Source organism: Schistocerca nitens, chromosome 1 (assembly GCF_023898315.1).
Source record: "Schistocerca nitens isolate TAMUIC-IGC-003100 chromosome 1, iqSchNite1.1, whole genome shotgun sequence".
Classification (NCBI taxonomy): Eukaryota; Metazoa; Arthropoda; class Insecta; order Orthoptera; family Acrididae; genus Schistocerca; species Schistocerca nitens.
In genome coordinates, this window is record NC_064614.1 from 394,829,761 (window position 1) to 394,848,794 (window position 19,034).

The following is a 19,034-nucleotide window of genomic DNA, read 5'->3' on the forward strand; positions in this document are numbered from 1 at the left end:
GTAATTCCTGGGATTAGGCTTCATATACCTGTACAGGCAGGAAACCATTCATCAAACATTGGTGAGGATATCTGATGATGTAGCTACCAAATAGTGAAAACCTTAACAGAATCTCTACAGTAGTTCATGGTATTAGCCTTCATGTAGGTAGAATAAAATCCCTACAGTAGTTCAACCTGGACATCACTTCAGCAAAATGAGTCTCCATTATCCGACCATGAAAAGGCGATCTGCAGTTTAACGTGGAATCCAAATAAAGTTTCATTTGTGGCAAATATCCTTATTGTTGAGATATGATTGCTAGCTTGAAAAAGAAAGATAAAGAAATTCGTTGTCAAGTCAGGGTTCGATCGCATGACATTTCTGTCATGAAGCACACACTATGCCGTTAGGCCATATCGCCCAACTTTGGTTTTGTTCTTGAAAATTACGCCTACAGTTTAGCACAGAATCTTAGCCAAATTCTGCATCTGGCAAACGTGCACATCATTGGGATGTGAACGCTACATCAAAAGACTGTGAAAAATCTCTGAACTGATTGGGGTTCGAACGTGTGACCTTTCTGTTTTTAGCATATGCTTTTCTGGTAGACACCAAGCTTTACTGTTGCCTGTGGAGTTATGGTGGCTGTGTCACTAGACAGCAATGCCATTATTTTCACAGTGGTAGTCTTTAATTCATCATTTAGTCAATTTTCAAGAAATATTTATAAAATTATATACACAACTTTCCTCTTGAAACAATCTATCTATAGCCAAGATCAGTACTTTTTGAGATTAGCCAGAATGTACAGACAGAAACGAGCAGGGAACCTTAATTGACATATATACATATACAGAAGAGTTGAATCCAAAAAAACCAATTAGTTTTAAGCACTTCTTAATACTGCAGATTTCTTGCTCGGTAACAAAAAAAAAATAAATGTTTTAAGAAATGCTCAATTTTTAGTGACTTTGGTGAATGTGGCCGTGAGACAAGTAATGCTGACTGCTTACTCCATGGCCGGAGGAGTGAGTAGTGTGGCCACTTCGAGGTTTGTGGATGTGACTGGGGGATTGCTTTATTGTTTGTCTACAGTACAGACAACTCATGGTCATGGTGTAATTTTCAAACAGGAGTAACATGGATTCATGAATGCACATATAGAGATAATCACCTTCAAATGCAGTACATATTTGCAGCAAGGAATAAAAAAATTAAGACTATTGTAATATGATGCAACAAGTAGAAGAAAATTGTCATTCAAAGCATTTAATAAACATTTGTGACTGTATCTCATATTGCATAATCCTTTTAAATATAAATGCAATTACTGTTATTAATCATCTGCTCACACAGACAACACAACACTGCTTCGTCAAGCAATTACATTGTCTCAACTTTGAGGTCGTTGAGGATGTGTCGTGTTCCGAATGGTGCCAACTTTTAACAATCAGTGCTTGGGTACAAGTGGCCGACTTATTGCACCCTTATTATAACTGACCTACTAGGGTCTCACAGCATTTTAATTTATGTAGATTATTCATTAATAATGAGATAAGTAGATATATACCCTGCGGTGCTGCCCTGCAATAACTGTATTGACTCTTCAGCAAAAAGATTGGACAGCCACTGCTCTAAAGAAACAGTCACAACATGTCCAATGTAACAAAAGAAACAAGCCATCATTTTCTTGGCTTCACTAACGAAATATTCAGTTCATCTTGGTACATCCAAGCAGTTGATCAACTACTTTCTGGCTCATACAAATATATCCAATCACTTGCACAAATGGGAGATACCAATTACAAAACAAATGGATCAGTCATGCAGATAACATCACATGGATATTCTTGTCTTTCTACACCTGTTAAACATGTTAAAATAATAACAAGGTACCTTCATTAGTGTCATGACCCCACTACCCACCCAACCTTGTTCAGAAACAGGTCTCCCATGGCTTATCTCTCCAGTCACCCACCACCTCCAAAGTCCCACCGTCCTGCCATACAAGAGCTCTCCCCTTGTGACTCAGTACACCCAGGACTGGAGCAACTAAATCATTTCATTGCGCCCTGAAATGAGGAATGGCCTACCCACCATTCTTCCCAACCCTTCCACAGTGGTATTTTGCTGCCCACCGAGCCCACGCAGTATCCTCATCCATCCCTACACAACCCGTTGCCTCATGGTTCATATTCCTGTAATATACTCAGATGCAAGACGTGTCCAATACATTCTCATGCCACTATCTACTCCAGTCCGGTCACAAGCTTCACCTATCCCATCAAAGGCAGGGCTACCTATGAAACCAGTCACCTGATTTACAACTAAGCTGCAACCACTGTGCTGCGTTGTACATGGGCATGACAACCAACAAGCCACGTGAATGACCACCAACACACTGTGGTCAAGAAACAGCTGGACTATCCCACTGCTGACATCCCTCATTTCAATGACTTCTTCACAGCCTGTGCCATCTGGATCCTTCTCACCAACGCCAACTTTTCTTGGATTGGGCAGGTGGAAACTATCCCTGCAATATATCCTACGTTCCCGTAACCCTCCTGGCCTCAACCTTTGTTAGTCATTGTCCTTACCCATCTAGCCCCTTCCCTGTTCCCATTCCAGCACTGTACAGCCCTCCATTCCACCAATGCACCGTACAGTCCTCCATTCCACCAATGCACCCTCAGTCTTTTTACTTGTCTCCTTTTCTGCTACCCCCCTCGCCTTCCATCTAAACTCCCAACTGCACCTACCTGCCCTACTCTCTCCCCATCTCGTCTCTGTATGCTCCCACAAGCAGCACTTTTCCATCCCCCACTCCTACCCTGCTATCCCTCCCCCTCCCTGCCGCAGCCTTCAACTTACCCCCACTACCTGGTTGCTTCTCTAATCACACACTGCTGCTCACAGTCTCTCCTCAGCATCCAGAGACTGTGGTCATGAGAGAGAGAGAGAGAGAGAGTGTGTGTTTTTATTTCCAAGAAGGCCTTGTTGGCTGAAAGCTTACTTTGTGAGTCTTTTTGTTGTGCCTATCTGCGAGTCAGTATCTCTTTCATATGGTGAGTAGCAACTATACTTTTCATAATACTTTCACATTTTACCATTGTTTGACATTAAGCATGTTTTGATATCTCACTTTCACCCACACAGTAACTCCATCGACTGCATTTTCAGGGAATTTAATCTATTTGTAAGAACATATGCAAATACACAACACACGTGCTGGGTAAAGTTTACAGAACCTCTTGAACAACTAGTAAATAACCTGCCAATTTGCACCACAACATAAACACCTGCTGTATAACTGAACAACAATGTAGAAGCAAATGAATGGATAAAATCCTCGCCACATCAGCTGAAAGAACAAATCATACTACAAGAAATGGTAAAAGACACACTAATTGCACTGACAGAGCACACCAGGATTTGAAAGAAAATACATGATAAAGAGTTAGGACAAGTTCAAACATACACTCTTGGAGAAACAGTTTAGTTAAGATCATACCTGAAATCTTCTGCACTGCATAAATACATTAGTAAATGGCAATTGCTCTACACCAGCCCATATAAAATCATAATCTACCTATCTCCGGCAGTTATCTTTTGGCTTTTCCAAGATACAGAAAATTAAAGATTTATATGCCCACCAGGACCTGAAGAGGTATCCCTACCAGGACCTGAAGAGAGTTTTCAAATTGACAAACATCATATAAAAAATATCTGTTTATTACCGATAAACTGTGAAAAGTCATGATAGATCTAAGTTTTTGTACATGTAACTAACTACCTTCTGTGAAAAGCCCTAATGTCAGTATACTCAATTTAAAGTATTATTTTTGTAAAAGACTAAACAGCAATCTGACATCTAAAAAACCTATTCTGTTATAACGTCAAGTTGAACACACATATTTCAAAAATGACACAACACATGTAAGTCACAGAACAAGTAGACAAAGTAAGACACGTGTACACGGTAACATTCAAATCAGCACCGAGTCCAAGTCTAGCGGCCACTGGCTGGCTGGCCGTTCAGGTGACGCGGCTGCTGCATGGCTGGTAGACAGTGCCGCATGTAGAGGACACGCATAACTGCGCAGCGTCACTTTGAAAGATCGGTGAGTCACAACACTGTTTTCTATTATGTGTAGCATTAATGAGTTGCAGTTATGATCTTGGATAGCAATCTCAATTTAGCTGCTTATTTACGTTACCCAGAAACTAGCTGTGGTGAGATGATTTTTATGTGAAAAGATTCATTGTTTCCATGATACTAATGTATAACCAATGTGGATGCTTTGAGCAAGACAAGCACTTTATCTGAATAATACACGACTACTGTGCTCCATGAAAAAGTAAAAGGCACAAGATATACTGTCCTTAGTGGCTACTACGACTTTATGTTGAAGAGTAATACGAACATGTTTGTACATACTAGTCTGTACATTTTGCCATGCTGTGCAATTCTGACTAAACTGCTATACTCCCAAGACTACATAAGACATGAGCTGTTATGGTGAGTGCTGAAGAAATTTTCTGTATGCAAATGTTTAACATTGAAGCAGTACTCTAAATGTATTTACTTTTGTTCATATGGCTATTTATATAAGAAACTTCATATCCTGTATAAGACATTATTCTGACAGTTTTATGTAGAATAAGAACTAATAGGGCCTAGGGATGTACATTTTAGTGAAGTTGATTGTATGGACACTGTCCAATGATGTTCCAGTTATTCTTTGCTTTGACTTAGCTTGTATGTGATTTTAGCACATTCTCCGGTTGTTTTTGCTCTGCCATGTGCAGATATTTCCCACATGATACAGAGTATGCCTTACGTCTGAATACGATATAGTGTAGTACAGGTATCGTAGTGAGTATTCAGAAAATCAGATTGGCCTAATTGCTATTTACCCACCTTTACATCATATAATGAGATACCAACGGTTGCTTCATCAGGAAAGAGGGAAGGAGAGGGAAAGACGAAAGGATGTGGGTTTTAAGGGAGAGGTAAGGAGTCATTCCAATCCCGGGAGTGGAAAGACTTACCTTAGGGGGGAAAAAAAGGACACCTCACACACACACACACACACACACACACACACACACACACACACACACACACACACATATCCATCCGCACATACACAGACACCTTATATATAAAACTTAATATCCCTGTACTTCAAGTCAAGAACAACAATTTTGTATTTTTATGTCTAATATTTTTCTTTTAGCACAACCACCATGAATTGTGCTAAGGCATCACTGATTCTACTGCGTGATTGTTTAATGATTCCTGAAACTGTTTAGCACCTGAGGTCGACCTGAATGACATCCTGGTCATCATAAAACGCCATGTGCCAGTCCGGATAGACAACTCCTTGCTTCGGTCCTAATCCCTGGACTGGTACATTTGTCACCCTGTGTCGTCACCCACTGTCTCTATGCTGTCAACAGTTCTACATCTATACACAATATATATTGTGATACAGAATCAGTGAAGAATCTGAAACTGCAACCTTTGCTCCTTATATAAAACACCTATGGTTTTTTTAAACAGCAATGAAATGACTGCGTTACATTTAATATCTTTGTTATAAGTATGTTGAGAACATTGTACTCCAAAGAAAAGGACAATGTGGCCCCCAAACTAAGCAAAGGCAATACCTATGTAAATAAAACTACCATTAGTTATTTATGAACTCATATATACAGGAAAAGTGAAAACGCTGTTCAATGTATTATAAAGTAAGTTATTGAATTATTAGCTTGAATGTGTGTTAATGAGAAATGATTATGAGGGCAACAGGCAGTTAACAGCCACCGCCTTCACTACTTGTTGAATAGCATTATGAAGTTAGGCGATAAACTATGCCAATGCCATTCAAGGGGGCCGTGTGGTATCCCTTTTTATAAATTAATTGGGTAACCAACCGCTCCACAGATGGAATGACATGACATAGTAAGAAAATTATGTAAATGTAATCTGGGACTCTCCAAATTTGAACTAATGTCTACTGAAACAAATGATTCTAGTTTCTTTAGTGAGGGATCTCGTCTCTCTTGTCTTAGTTCTCAGTGTGGATGCATGTTTTGATAGGAGGTGTGGTATTTTTAATGTCTGCATATTTTATGTCAATATATCAGTTAAACTCTGGAATGTTCTTATTTGAAATGAATCATTAAATCTACCTTGTCCTATTGCACACTTATCTGTTTCAGCATTAATTTGAGACAAGGTGACATGGAAGTCTGGATAAGCTGATGCAATTTATCGGCCACTATTGCAGCAGCCTATATGCAAATTTTTGAATGATTCAATCACAGAACCTGCTTTCATTACGTTTTTGAGATTTACATTTTGTTGTACACATTTGTATGCATGCCAGCACTGGCAACTCAAAACGTAGTCTTGCATCAGCCTATCAATCACTGACCAGAAAACCAGCTAATTTTGTTCATTTCATTTTCTTTATTAGAATGTCTAATCTTTCCTTATAATACTGCTGCTCTCATCAGTTCCATTAGTAAACATTTTTAATGATGAACTCTGAACCAGAGCAGAAATATTATAAGAACCATCCAAATATTTCCAAAAACTGATCTCGAGGAACCACAGAATACCTAAAAAGAGGATGATAAAATGCCGTTTTGAATCCTGCTCTTCTTGCATGAGAATCCAGCCTGTTAGCCATTGTGATCCCTGTCTTTGTTTGCTTTAGTGAACACAAGTTGAAAAACCACTATACAAAATTATGAGGGTACAAAGGCTTCTTTAAGATTATTTTGCCAACCCAAAGTCTTTTGAGAATGAATAATTGAAATTTCTGCATATGATGATTATGCTTTGTTGATGAGAATTTGGAAGGTATATAAGTAAATAAAACTGTGGATCATCGTCAGCAAAAAACTGGCTGTCCTTCCACTACTACACAATTTTTTTTAATCACACAACTTCAAAATCTTTTAATAAAACATTCTCGGGTTTCAAGCCACATCAAGTGGTTTACTGCCCACAAGCTTTCGGCAGAGATCTCCTCTGCCATTGTCAAGTGGATGACTGTCATGTGGTTGTCACTGCTGTGCTTATATAGCCGCGCCGTCGCTCGTGATGTCACTGGTGCTCGGTCCCACTCCATATATGGTAATGTTTTGGCTGCGTGACCGCTGGCCCCGATTCAACCGCCTCAACACTGGATCCCACACTGTACTCAGCTGCAATCCACCATCTTTATTGAAGGTGGTGTCAGAAATTCTAATCTCTATGGCCCCGTTTATCACACTATCCCAGAATCCATAGTCCGTATAATAATAGACATCTCATCAAATGCAATTCGATGTCCATTTTCTAGAGCATGTTCTGCTACAGCTCACTTTTCGGAATAGCGCAGACAGTAACACCTTTCATGTTCTATGCGGTGCTGTTCAATAGTGCGAACAGTCTGGCCGACATAGAACTGCCCACATCCACACGGTATCTTGTAAATTCTGGGCATTCTGAGGCCTACATAGTCTTTTACAGATTTCATTAGTTGCCGGAGGCCTGAAGATTGTGTCTATTTTATGCCTCTTCAGGAGCTGACTAATCTTCCCTGTTCTCGAACCACAAAATGGCAAGAATGCAACCCGCTTGGAGTCTTTTTCTGGGGTCTTCTTCCTTTGAGGCTTGGATGACACTGCTTTGAGATCTATTTGTTTTTGTAACCATTTTCCTTAAAAACTTTGCATAAGAGCTCAATTCTCTCAGGAAATTTTCAGTGTCTGAGATGGTTTCAGCTTGATGTACTAAGGTCCTCAGAACTGACTGTTTGTGTGCTAGGTGATGGAAGCTGGTGGCATGCACATACCGATCCATGTAGGTGGGCTTGCTGTAAATGCTATGACCTAGAGACCCTTTGGGTTTATGATGGACAAGCACGTCCAAGAACGGCAGGGAACCCTCCTTCTCTATTTCCATTTTGAAGTTGATGCTGTTGTGGATGCTGTTGAGTTGCTCCAGGAACTCTTCTAAGTTTTCTTGTCCATGTGGCCAAATGACGAAGGTAGCCTGAAAAGTCAGCTGTAGCAGAACATGCTCTGGAAAACGGACACCGAATTGCATTCGATGAGATGTCTATTATTTAACAGACTAATGGCTTCTGGGATAGTGTGATATAACGAGGCCATAGAGATTAGAATTTCTGACACCTTCAATAGAGACAGTGTATTGCAGCTGAGTACAGTGTGGGATCCAGTGTTGAGGGAGTTGAAGCAGGCCCGGCAGTCGCACGACTAAAACATTACCATACATGGAGTGAGACCAAGCACCAGTGATGTCAGGAGTGACAGCGCAGCTATATAAGCACGGCAATAACAACCACACGACAGTCATCCACTTGACAATGGCAGAGGAGAGTTCTTCTGCAAGCTCGTGGGCAGTAAATCACTTGACGCGGCTTGAAACCTGAGAATGTTTTATTAACGGATATAACTGCGAAAGCATGCATTCGTACATTCAAAATCTTTAAGTTGTTTGAAAAATGTTTCTTCATTATGTAATTTTACCTGCAGGCAATGTTCCCAGGCTCACACTCAACCTCTGTCTGATTTAACTCTGGGGGAGGGGGTAGGGTGTGTCATACTTAAGACTAAGTTCAAAATAACTGTACAAAACACAGGCTGAAAAAGTACCACTTGCAAAGAATGCACATGTAAAAAAAACATATGGCAATACATATGAAATAGAGTTTTGAGAATAGGGTCCAGACATGTACAAGGTGGACACAGCCTTTACAACGGATTAACATAATCATTTTATACAAAGACTGCATTTATATTTATGTTCAATAAAATACTTTTGCACTGGGAAATCAACTGAATTGCTGTTCTATGAAAAGCATTTGCTTTGTGCCAATCTGTACACAGCTTTATATGCAAATGACCAATATGGCGTAATTGAGGCACTGAAAATTTGTTACATTTGTGAATCAACAGGTATGTTCAGCATCACAACGCATTATAACATAAATAAGTCAAATAATTAAAATATCAAACTACGTGACTGTTAACACCAAGAAAGTGAATCCATATTTAAATAAGGAATGGTACGTGATCAAAGTATTTAATTAAATTTCATTTTAATCTAGTTTTTATTAGCAAAGGGACTTGCTAGCATTCTAACAGACCATATAGGCATAGCATGATATTTATTCTCAGATATGAAACATGTTTATTAAAAATAATAATTTTCAGGTACATGCAAAGGACATAGAACATAACATTAAAAGAACACAGGAATGCTGAACTGTGTGAGATATCTGTACAATAAAAATAAGTTATAATGTGGTGTAACTTTAGTTCATGTCCTTCGAAAATTATCTGACAGCAGAACAAAAGAACAAAGGTAAGGTAAGAGGTATTTAGATATCTGAAGATTGACATAAAACGATCATATATTTTGGCAGCTGTTCTACGATCATATCACTCTGTAACACAAATAATTACTATAAACATTGAAAAATAATCAGGAAGCTCATTATTGTTGCTGACTGTAGTACCTAACAATAACTGGTACATTTGAATGTTCTTAAGCAATACAGTGCCAATAACACTCTTTAACATTTGATGGGAGAATTAATGTTTCAAAGTTGCTCTACGGTGGCCACTTCCCTCCCCAATGTACTAAACCTGACAAAATGAGTCATCGAAGATGAAACTTTTTGGGAAAATTAATTTTTCATTTCGTTCATAGTTTCGTTTAAACACAGAACTGAACTAGAATTTAAATTGTTTCACAATTGACCAGAAATGATTAATCTATTCAAAATATTTGTAGCATTGTCAACTTGCTGCTAAAAACAACACAACTGATCATAGAAGCACATCATCTATTATAACATTCTGAAAATGTTGACAAACATAACACTTTTGTCCAGAATTGATACACAACACATATATTTTCTGCTTAAGGAGACATTAGTGACACACCTAGTATGTGAGACCCTCATCCATCAGTGAATAATCAACTAATGGTGTACCATTATGCAAATGATTACAGTGCTAGCACATTACATGTACACACCTGCACAGACATAAACATATATCTATATACAAATATGAATGATTGTGGCAATTCCAATAAATGGAACATTATTATCCATATTAGTATCTCTTTATGTACAACACACTTACAACCATTCATACGTGACTGTACAAAGTAATTTACACACTTACATCAGCTTCTCATTTTCAATGGACGATTTCAGTCCACAGTATATACTACTTACAACACGTAAAATTTGTCATAATGGAAAAAAATCTCATTAAAACAGTTTCACTGTCCATAGCAGTCTACAGAGCGACTTACATACAACACTAAGCCTCAGTTCCTACCGAATATTACAATAAATGTTTATTCACACAAAGACTTACGAAAATCACACTAATATTCAAACTTTTCTCATAGTTCTTTAATTTACATTTTTTTTAAAAAAAAGTTTTCAGGAACTAGCTTTATTTAATGAAAATATTCACAAATGTACACTTCACTACACATTACTTGTTTTCAACAAGTTTTTCACGTAGACACTTTATTTTCTGTACAAAATATGCTTCAAGTGATTCTGCACATTTGAAGAATGGCGATTCTCTTGGATTATAATACCGGCAATTGTCAAATATTTTTGTCATGTCACCAATAAATTCACTTAACTTCTTGTACGATTTTTCATTTATCCTAAGTTCTATTGTCTGGAGATCTGGAAACATAAACAAATAAATTAGAACCAACAGCATGTACCTGAAAACATAAAAAAAGTAACAACTTAACAACAAAACAAATCCAATTACTTGGCATTTAACGCTTTATTCAAAATGTAAATAAATTCAAGATTAAGATTTCCACTAACACAAACAGAGTTCACTGTCTTAGGGGCAATTTGTTGTGGAAGAGTAAAAATTAAGAGACCTGCATATTCTACAAAAACTCATCAAAGTAAAATTTAAAAAAGACAGAAATAAATAAATAAATAAAATACACTGAAGCACCAAAGAAACTGGTATAGGCATGCGTATTCAAATACAGAGATACGTAAACAGGCAGAATGTGGTGCTGCGGTTGGCAGTGCCTATATATGTCAACAAGTGTTTGGCGAATGACAGGTTATCAGAAATTAAGTGAGTCTGAATGTGGTGATATGGTTGGCGATCAAGTGATGGGACACAGTATCTCTGATGTAGTGATGAAGTGGGGATTTTCCTGTATGACCATTTCACGAATGTACTGTGAATATCAGGAATCCAGTAAAACATCAAATTTCCGACATCACTGTGGCCATAAAAAGATCCTGCAAGAACGGGACCAATGATGACTGAAGAGAATTGTTCTATGTGACAGAAGTGCAACATTTCCGCAAACTGCCGCAGATTTCAATGCTGGGCCTTCAACAAGTGGCAGCATGCAAACCACTCAACAGAACATCATCGATATGGGCTTTCAGAGCCGAAGGCCCACTCGTGTAACCTTGATGACTGCACGACACAAAGCTTTACCGACATTGGACTGCTGATGATTAGAAACATATCGCCTGCTCGGACGAGTCTCATTTCAAATTGTATTGAGCGGAGGGATGTGTTCGGGTATGAAGACAACCTTATGAATCTATGGACCCTGTATGTCAGCAGGGGACTGTTCATGCTGGTGGAGGGTCTGTAATTTGTGTGGGACATGTGCAATTGGAGTGATATGGGACCCCTGATAAGTCTAGATACAACTCCGACAGGTGACACATATGTAAGTATCCTGGCTGATCACCTACATCCATTCATGTTCATTGTGGTTTCCGACAGGCTTGGGCAATTCCAGCAGGACAGTGTGACACCCCACAAATCCTGAATTGCTACAGAGCAGGTCTAGGAACACTCTTCTGAGTTTAAACACTTACGCTAGCCACCAAACTCCCAAGATTTGAACATTATTGAGCATATCCGGGATGCCTTGCAATGTGCTGTTCAGAAGAGATTTTCACCCTTCCATACTCTTACAGATTTATGGACAGTCCTGAAGGATTCATGGTGTCAATTCCCTCCAGCAGAATGTTTGACTTTCTGCACTCTCTGGATAGAATGAATCTTAGTTATGTTTGAGTCCCATAAGGATGTATAGTTAAATATATTTTAGTTCTTTACATCTGTGGCCAGTTACTATTCTGGTTATGAACTTTGAATTGTGTTGTTTGGAAGATCAAAAGATATCACACTCCTTACATTTAAAAAATTGACAAAAATAACTAGTCAAGGGAAAACCACACAAACCTAATAAAACATCAAAAGCAATAAAATTTTTTCTCAACACAAAAGAAACTAATTCCACAACTGATGCTCCATCTGAGCCACTTATGGGAAGAATATTCAACATATTTGCTTTTGAAGCAAAAATAATTACATTTACATAAATATCTGTGTATCAGGAAGACAACTGAAGTGTAAGAATGTAAAAATCATTAGTTTCCATATAAAGTTGCTAACTGTAAAGGAAGTGCCTGTCATGATAAAAAAGAACAGCAACAGAAAAATATGCTTCACATGCATGAAATACATGTTTATATTATCTTACTTTAACTGGAGTACGCTGCAATTATATACATATTCAAAAGTATTTATTTCATGATCATCCATGTCCCTTGATCATTTACTAATGCTTGGAATGGAAAACTATAATAATAATTATTTTGTTAATTAAATAGAAAATAATTAAAAACAAACATTAATTTTATGGCTGGATTTCTTGCCACTATGGGCAATTTTCACAGCAATGAGGGTTGCAACTGTATATCTTAAACTGTGCTATAATGTAGAATTCTCATGCAAAGCTTGATGTTATCTACATCTATCAATTCCACATGATACATATTTTCATAAATGGTCACAGTAATAGGTTCAGTGTCCTCCCTCCCCCCTGCCCCCCCCCCCCCAAAAAAAAGCAGGTGACGTAAAATGTGTGCGAGAATTCGATATTGTACCTTAGGGTGGCAGCTCAAAATGCCAATCAGAATTACAGTTCTTCACTTGCTGAAATTTAAGGGTTTCAGAAACTGATGATGAATTCCCACAACTTGAAAAACAGTTACTAAATGAACTACAGTAGCATAACAAAACTTGTACCTGACAGTATTAAATTACAAATATGTTTAAACGCGCTGTCACTGATTCCGTATACATTCTAATTGTGCTGAAAGAGCGATTTTACTACATCTGAATGCCAGTTATTAGCTATATTTTGTAAATTTACTAGCCGAGTAATCAGCATTGTCTAGGTATGCATTTATTCCAATCCATCTCCTCCAGCCCCAATCATTGTCCATCTTCTCCTGCCGCCCCAACCCCATGGCCACCACCTCCCCCCCCTCTACCACCCTTTTCCACCCCCACACACTGTTCATCTCTCCCTTCCCCCTCTTCCCCTCCCTTTGTCCATCTCCTCCTCCTCCCTCTGTCCATCTCCTCCTATTTTCTTTCTCTGTTTATCTCCTCTCCCCCCCATCTGTGTCTATCATCTCCTTCCCCATCACTGCCTGTCTTTCTCTTCCCCCAACTTTGACCATCACTTCTTTCCATCTCTCTGTCAGTCCATCTCCTCCTCTCTCCTTCTCTCTCCACATTATCACCCCACCCCCATAGGAGGTTGGTGATTCTTACTGTCTCATATTTCTTTCCAGATTGTAAGTGATTTGGGTACCAAATTTGCCTGAAATAGTTCCAGGAATTTATTATGAGCTTTTACCCGTAGCTTCGCCCACATAAGCACATCAGATATATTTCACAGATATCTCTAGCGAATTATGCCCAGCACTTTCATGTATTTTTGTAGGTAAATTCAACAGCATATAAAGTTAAACATCAAGCATGACGCGGAAGTTTTTCACGCACCTTGGTGTTTATGACGTTGTATCTCTCGAACTACATATCATACAATGATATCATTTTGTTGGTACCTATAAATACAATCTTCAAAATGCATCGCGAATATGGTTAGTAATAAAGGTGTAATAAATTATGACATCCTGCTTCATGCAATTGCTGTACTGCATGAACTGTGAAAATGTAGCAAGTGATTCATTTTTTTGTAGGGTTGGTGAACAAGCAAAAGTCCGTACAGGTTTGAAATTATGTGTAAAATTTGTTACAAGTCACTAAGTGCTCTCATTCTCAAATAATGGATGTATAAATCATGGGTATGCGTGCGTCGTGGGCTACACTGCTTTTTCACCCCCATCCCCACCCCTTTGGTAGGTAGGAGGTTCTTAACACCACAGTGACTCTTTCCAGCCAGTAAGTGAAATGTGTAGAACCTTACGAAGTTTTGCTGAAATCAGTCCAGTGGTTTAGGAGGTGATGTGAAACATACATACGTATATAAATGCACCCATAACACAGGTACATCCATTTTTATTATATATATGGATAACAAATAAAACAGAGTTGCCGTCAATGTGGAACATTCATTTAAACACCACAATTGTTTACTAAGCATGGTCTCACTGAAAATAGTATTCCTGTGCGCACTTCCAATTTTTGAACTGACTTACCCAGCTAGGCACAGGGAGATGTACAGTTGAATGTGGACTCCAAATCGTATTTCACATTAACAAATCATGTCAGAGATGAAAGAAGAATGCCAGACTTTCTTTTGGGAAAAAAAAAAAAGATATAGGACCAACTGATTTAAAGTATTTGTTTTGTAAACAGAATCTCCTGAAGTTTTTCTGTGTTTAGTTATAATTTTTATGACTAATTTTGGATTCACAGCCCTGATCTCAAACTCACATTCATGTTTACATCCATGCTGCCAACCTGGAATCTGGCATCATTATTGGTCATAGATGAACTGTGACTAATGAATAGGGCCCAGGTGGCATGTGGGCTTATCGAATTATGTGAACCAAGCACCCAGAGATTATGAAAACAGATACCTACATAAAAATGTAATGTAGTGCACATAAATATGTTGAATGAGCAAATTATTGTATGGCTATACGTTTACCACTCAATCACTGGAATGAGTATGGCAGTAAACTGTCTAGGAGCAAGTCTCTGTTGCATTTTAAAGTGGTACAGCAACATAATAGTCTTTGAAGGATATGCAGATGGCAGACAGATTCATTGCAAGAATCCTAAAAATGGAATTCAGGCACAAAGCAAGTATCTTACAAAACCATTGTTTGAACATTTCCTTAGTATTGCCTCTCTGAGCCCTTACCAAAGCTAGTTATGGATTCAGCACAGCTCTACAGGTATATAAGCTAGGAGAGTAGTGATGTCATACACTGAGCATTCATGCTGGGCAATATTAAAAATTTGTGGAAGGCTAACTGTTTTATTTTTAACATGGGGAAATGCCAGTTATGTAATACCCCCTCTCTAGTGAAGTGGAAAAGTATGCTTCCACTCAATATCTCTGAGTAAGAAGGAACTCAATGATTGCCGTATATCCTAGCAGGCAATTCCACCAGGTGTCTATGCGTTACCAGCATGTGACAATGACACAACCTTAAACTGCAACTTTGTATTGGCCTTGTAACTTTGGGAGAATCAAATTATTATTATTATTATTATTATTATTATTTCTTCCTCAAATACTCAGAAACAGTGTAGCATGTGTTACTAGGCAAAACTGCAAGTCCAATAATTCTAAAGCAGATTTTGAAACAGAGATAGATGAAGTGAAATTGGGCAACTGAACAGAGATTTATTATATGGTTGTGGTGAATGTCCAGTCCTTAAGTGAAATAGATTCTTCTGTAAAAGGTGCAGCCAAAGGGAAGTTCATAGTAATACGAGCAAAACTAATGCAAAATGGCCTCTATTCTATGGGACACAGGTAACTACTGTAAATGTCAGTGTCATCATGTAGATATAAAACTTGCAGTCTGAGATAACAGATAATAATATATGCTTGTTGGATAATCCTTTCAACTGTTTTATTGATGATATTTAAAATTATACAACTACATCTTCAGATGCACTTTTAACAGCAAGATGAAGTTTTATAAGTATCATCAATGAAACAGCTTAATGGATTATCAAATAACACTACATTACTAAAATACAGCTGAACTCACAACAATGAATCACACCAAAACAAACAAGTGATACTTCAACTAACTGATGAGCAGGAGCTTTTTTAAAGTTGCACTTCTATGTAAATTTTACTAAACAATGAACAGGAACATTTCCCATGGAATGTGATGAGTGAGCAGGTGGTTGTGGATGGATGGCTGCATGGACATCATAAATCTATAATAGGCAGCTATATTGAGAAGTAGGCCACAAGACATCAACAGTGTAGTAAATCATGCTTTATTCTGGTGGGGGAGATAATTTAAATGTAATGATAGCATGTGCATTCTTCTAGAGGGAAGTGAAGTACAGTGAGTAGAATTAGTTGAATCGGCACTTTTTTTAATGTGACAGATTTCATTAAAAAATTACCTAGATATACATTGTGTTAGTACTAATAGTGTCAGCTTGAAATTTACACAGTAAACAAAATCTTCCTGTTTAGAATATACAGGTTTTTTTTTATGTTTACCTGCAGTACAAAGAGATCTGATTTATGATTAATTACTATTACTTAGTTAATGTATATGTAGTCAGCAATTACTGATTTATTTATGGTAATAAAGCTGACCAAACAATTAAAAAAAACTAATAAGAATGAAAGTTAGGAAACAGAATGTGGACATGATTCAAGCAAATAAACTTAGATCGGAAAATAATTCTTATGATAGGCGTACTGAAAATGGAAAATGAGAGACACAGAGGACACCTGAACTTAAAGAGCTCAGATTTGATGCTACAAAAGAACAAAGGAATTAAAAAAGTGCTGGAGGACAGGGGGGGGGGGGGGGGGCGATGCCTGTAGATGTTTAAGAATAATGCAAAAGCTTCTGTACTATGAATGCAAGAAATTGATCTAATCAGTCCTTAAGGGCAACACAATATGAAAAGTGAAGCAATATTCACAGCTGATGTTCTAAGCTGAGTAGAAGATTAATTTATAGTGTCCAAAAGAGAAATAATGAATATGTTAAATGGAATGAAGGTTTTATTGTTATTAAGATATTTTGTTAAGTTTTGTTTAACGATTTATGTATGCAAGATATTACAATAAATCTATTAATTTTATATAAGGCAGCCATTTATTAGTGATAGTAGCTTTGTATAAGAACTCAATAATTAATGGGTTAAGGAATTAAATGACGAATATAACAGAAAATGAGCCCTCGTTTTTCTGAATATGTGAAGCACTTTGTAAAATAACCATTCCTCATTACCTGCTATGACATGAGGTAGTTCTGAGATGTGGTAAACTGAAATTAGCAGGTATGTGTTAAAATCTCTTTCTAATATCAAAACATGAAACTCGAACTGTGCATCACTGGACTTACCCATTGGCTCTTTTATTACTTTATAGTAATCGGGTGCTTCATTTGGATCCACAGGCTCCATGAATGGCCAGGCACTTTTATGAGCCTACAAATTAATGGAAAAAACATGAATATTTAGAGATAAATAATTATTACTGCACGTATACTAAAACATTTACAAATAATATTTACCTGTAATTGCTTTATCAATTTTCTCAAGCCCTCGAAGTCCTTAGAATTCAAATTCTTCATATTAGCAAAATTTATGTTTGAATTTCGCTGACAATTAGGACAGATGTATTCATCTATATTGTCAGCTTCTGACTGCAGGATTCCAACACATCGACCATGGAACCAATCTTGACACCGATCACAGCAAATATAAAACCTAGAAAGATTAATGATAATGAGATATCCCATTGAAATTATTCTTGAAGGTAAAATTGTGAACAGATTATGCATGAAAATAACGGTCAAGAATGGGTATTTGTCAAATTATGGTATATGGTATTAGTATTTTGTGCGGCAGTCTTCACCATCATCATCATTATTGTTATTTTACTGCATTTACTTCCTGGATTTTTCTTTCAATTATTGTTGGGGGCAGAGCAATCAACTACTTTAAGGCTGTTGCGTAAGAAAGATTAAAAAACCAATCGCTAAGCATGATATTATGGACATAAAATAGCTGGTAGTATTATATGAAAATGTCTCCTGGTCTGTTACAGAATGCTTCATTTGTGCACAAATGTACAAATGAAGACATTAACCGATTCTTAAAAAAAAAAAATCTACAAGTGTCAATAAATTTTCTGTATCATTGTCATCTGCTTTTCCCACAGCTCCAAAAGGTTAAAAATTAAGTGATTAACTTCAATATTTATTGTTGTTCTATAAAAGTTATGACTTGTTACTCATAAAATTCTTAATTTTCAGATATCCTCAAGCATGTGCAAGGGCTATCCAGAAAGTGGATTACATTTTTGCCTGCAGGAAAAATGGGAGGAGGTGGTATGGCTTTTGTCTGAGATTTGTCTGTTCAGTTGGCATCTAATTGTGACAGCATGAGGTTCATGTTGTTTCCCCTTATTCCACAATATAAGTTTCAAATGTGTGCCACAACTGAAAATCTCATGAGTTGTGAAGTGCGGTAAGTTTTTGTTGGCAAGAAACTATAAACTAATTGAAATATATCGGCACATGTGTGAAGTGTATACAAGCAACGTAATCACTTAAGGTGGAGTGCGCCACTGATGCATAAGGTTTAAAAGTGGCTGGACTCATGTTCACGATGAAGAGCAAGGTGGATGCCAAGCATTGAGGCTGATGAACTGGTCGTAAAGGTCAATGAGAAGATCCAAGAAAACCACTGATTCACAATGATGGAGCTGCAAAATACTGTCAAACTCGGGAAAACTTAAGAAGAGGAATTCAAAATAAGAATAGCAGAAAGTTGAGTTCAGAAATATAGTTCTTCCATGACAACACTCAACTACACATAGCAAACTGCACTCAAGAAGTACTTGTTGCTTACTAATGGGAGGTGCTTCCCCTTCTGTAATGCAATTCGGATCTTGGACCCAGTGACTGCTGTCTGTTTCCAATGATGAAGGTTTACTTCATGGGTCACTTCTTCTATTC

General features: G+C 37.6%; 1 protein-coding gene across 1 annotated transcript in view; it reads right to left on the reverse strand.

Moving 5' to 3' along the window:
- Positions 1-9,401: 9,401 nt before the first annotated feature.
- The window catches only part of LOC126249437 (nucleosome-remodeling factor subunit NURF301), a 320,790-nt gene continuing 311,157 nt past the window's right edge, over positions 9,402-19,034 (reverse strand). The window contains exons 37-39 of the mRNA XM_049951093.1: positions 17,586-17,781; positions 17,415-17,499; positions 9,402-10,724 (exon numbers count right to left, since the gene is read on the reverse strand). Coding sequence (XP_049807050.1) covers positions 10,522-10,724; positions 17,415-17,499; positions 17,586-17,781 — 484 coding nt within the window. The 3' untranslated portion in view covers positions 9,402-10,521. The remainder of the gene's footprint in view (positions 10,725-17,414; positions 17,500-17,585; positions 17,782-19,034) is intronic.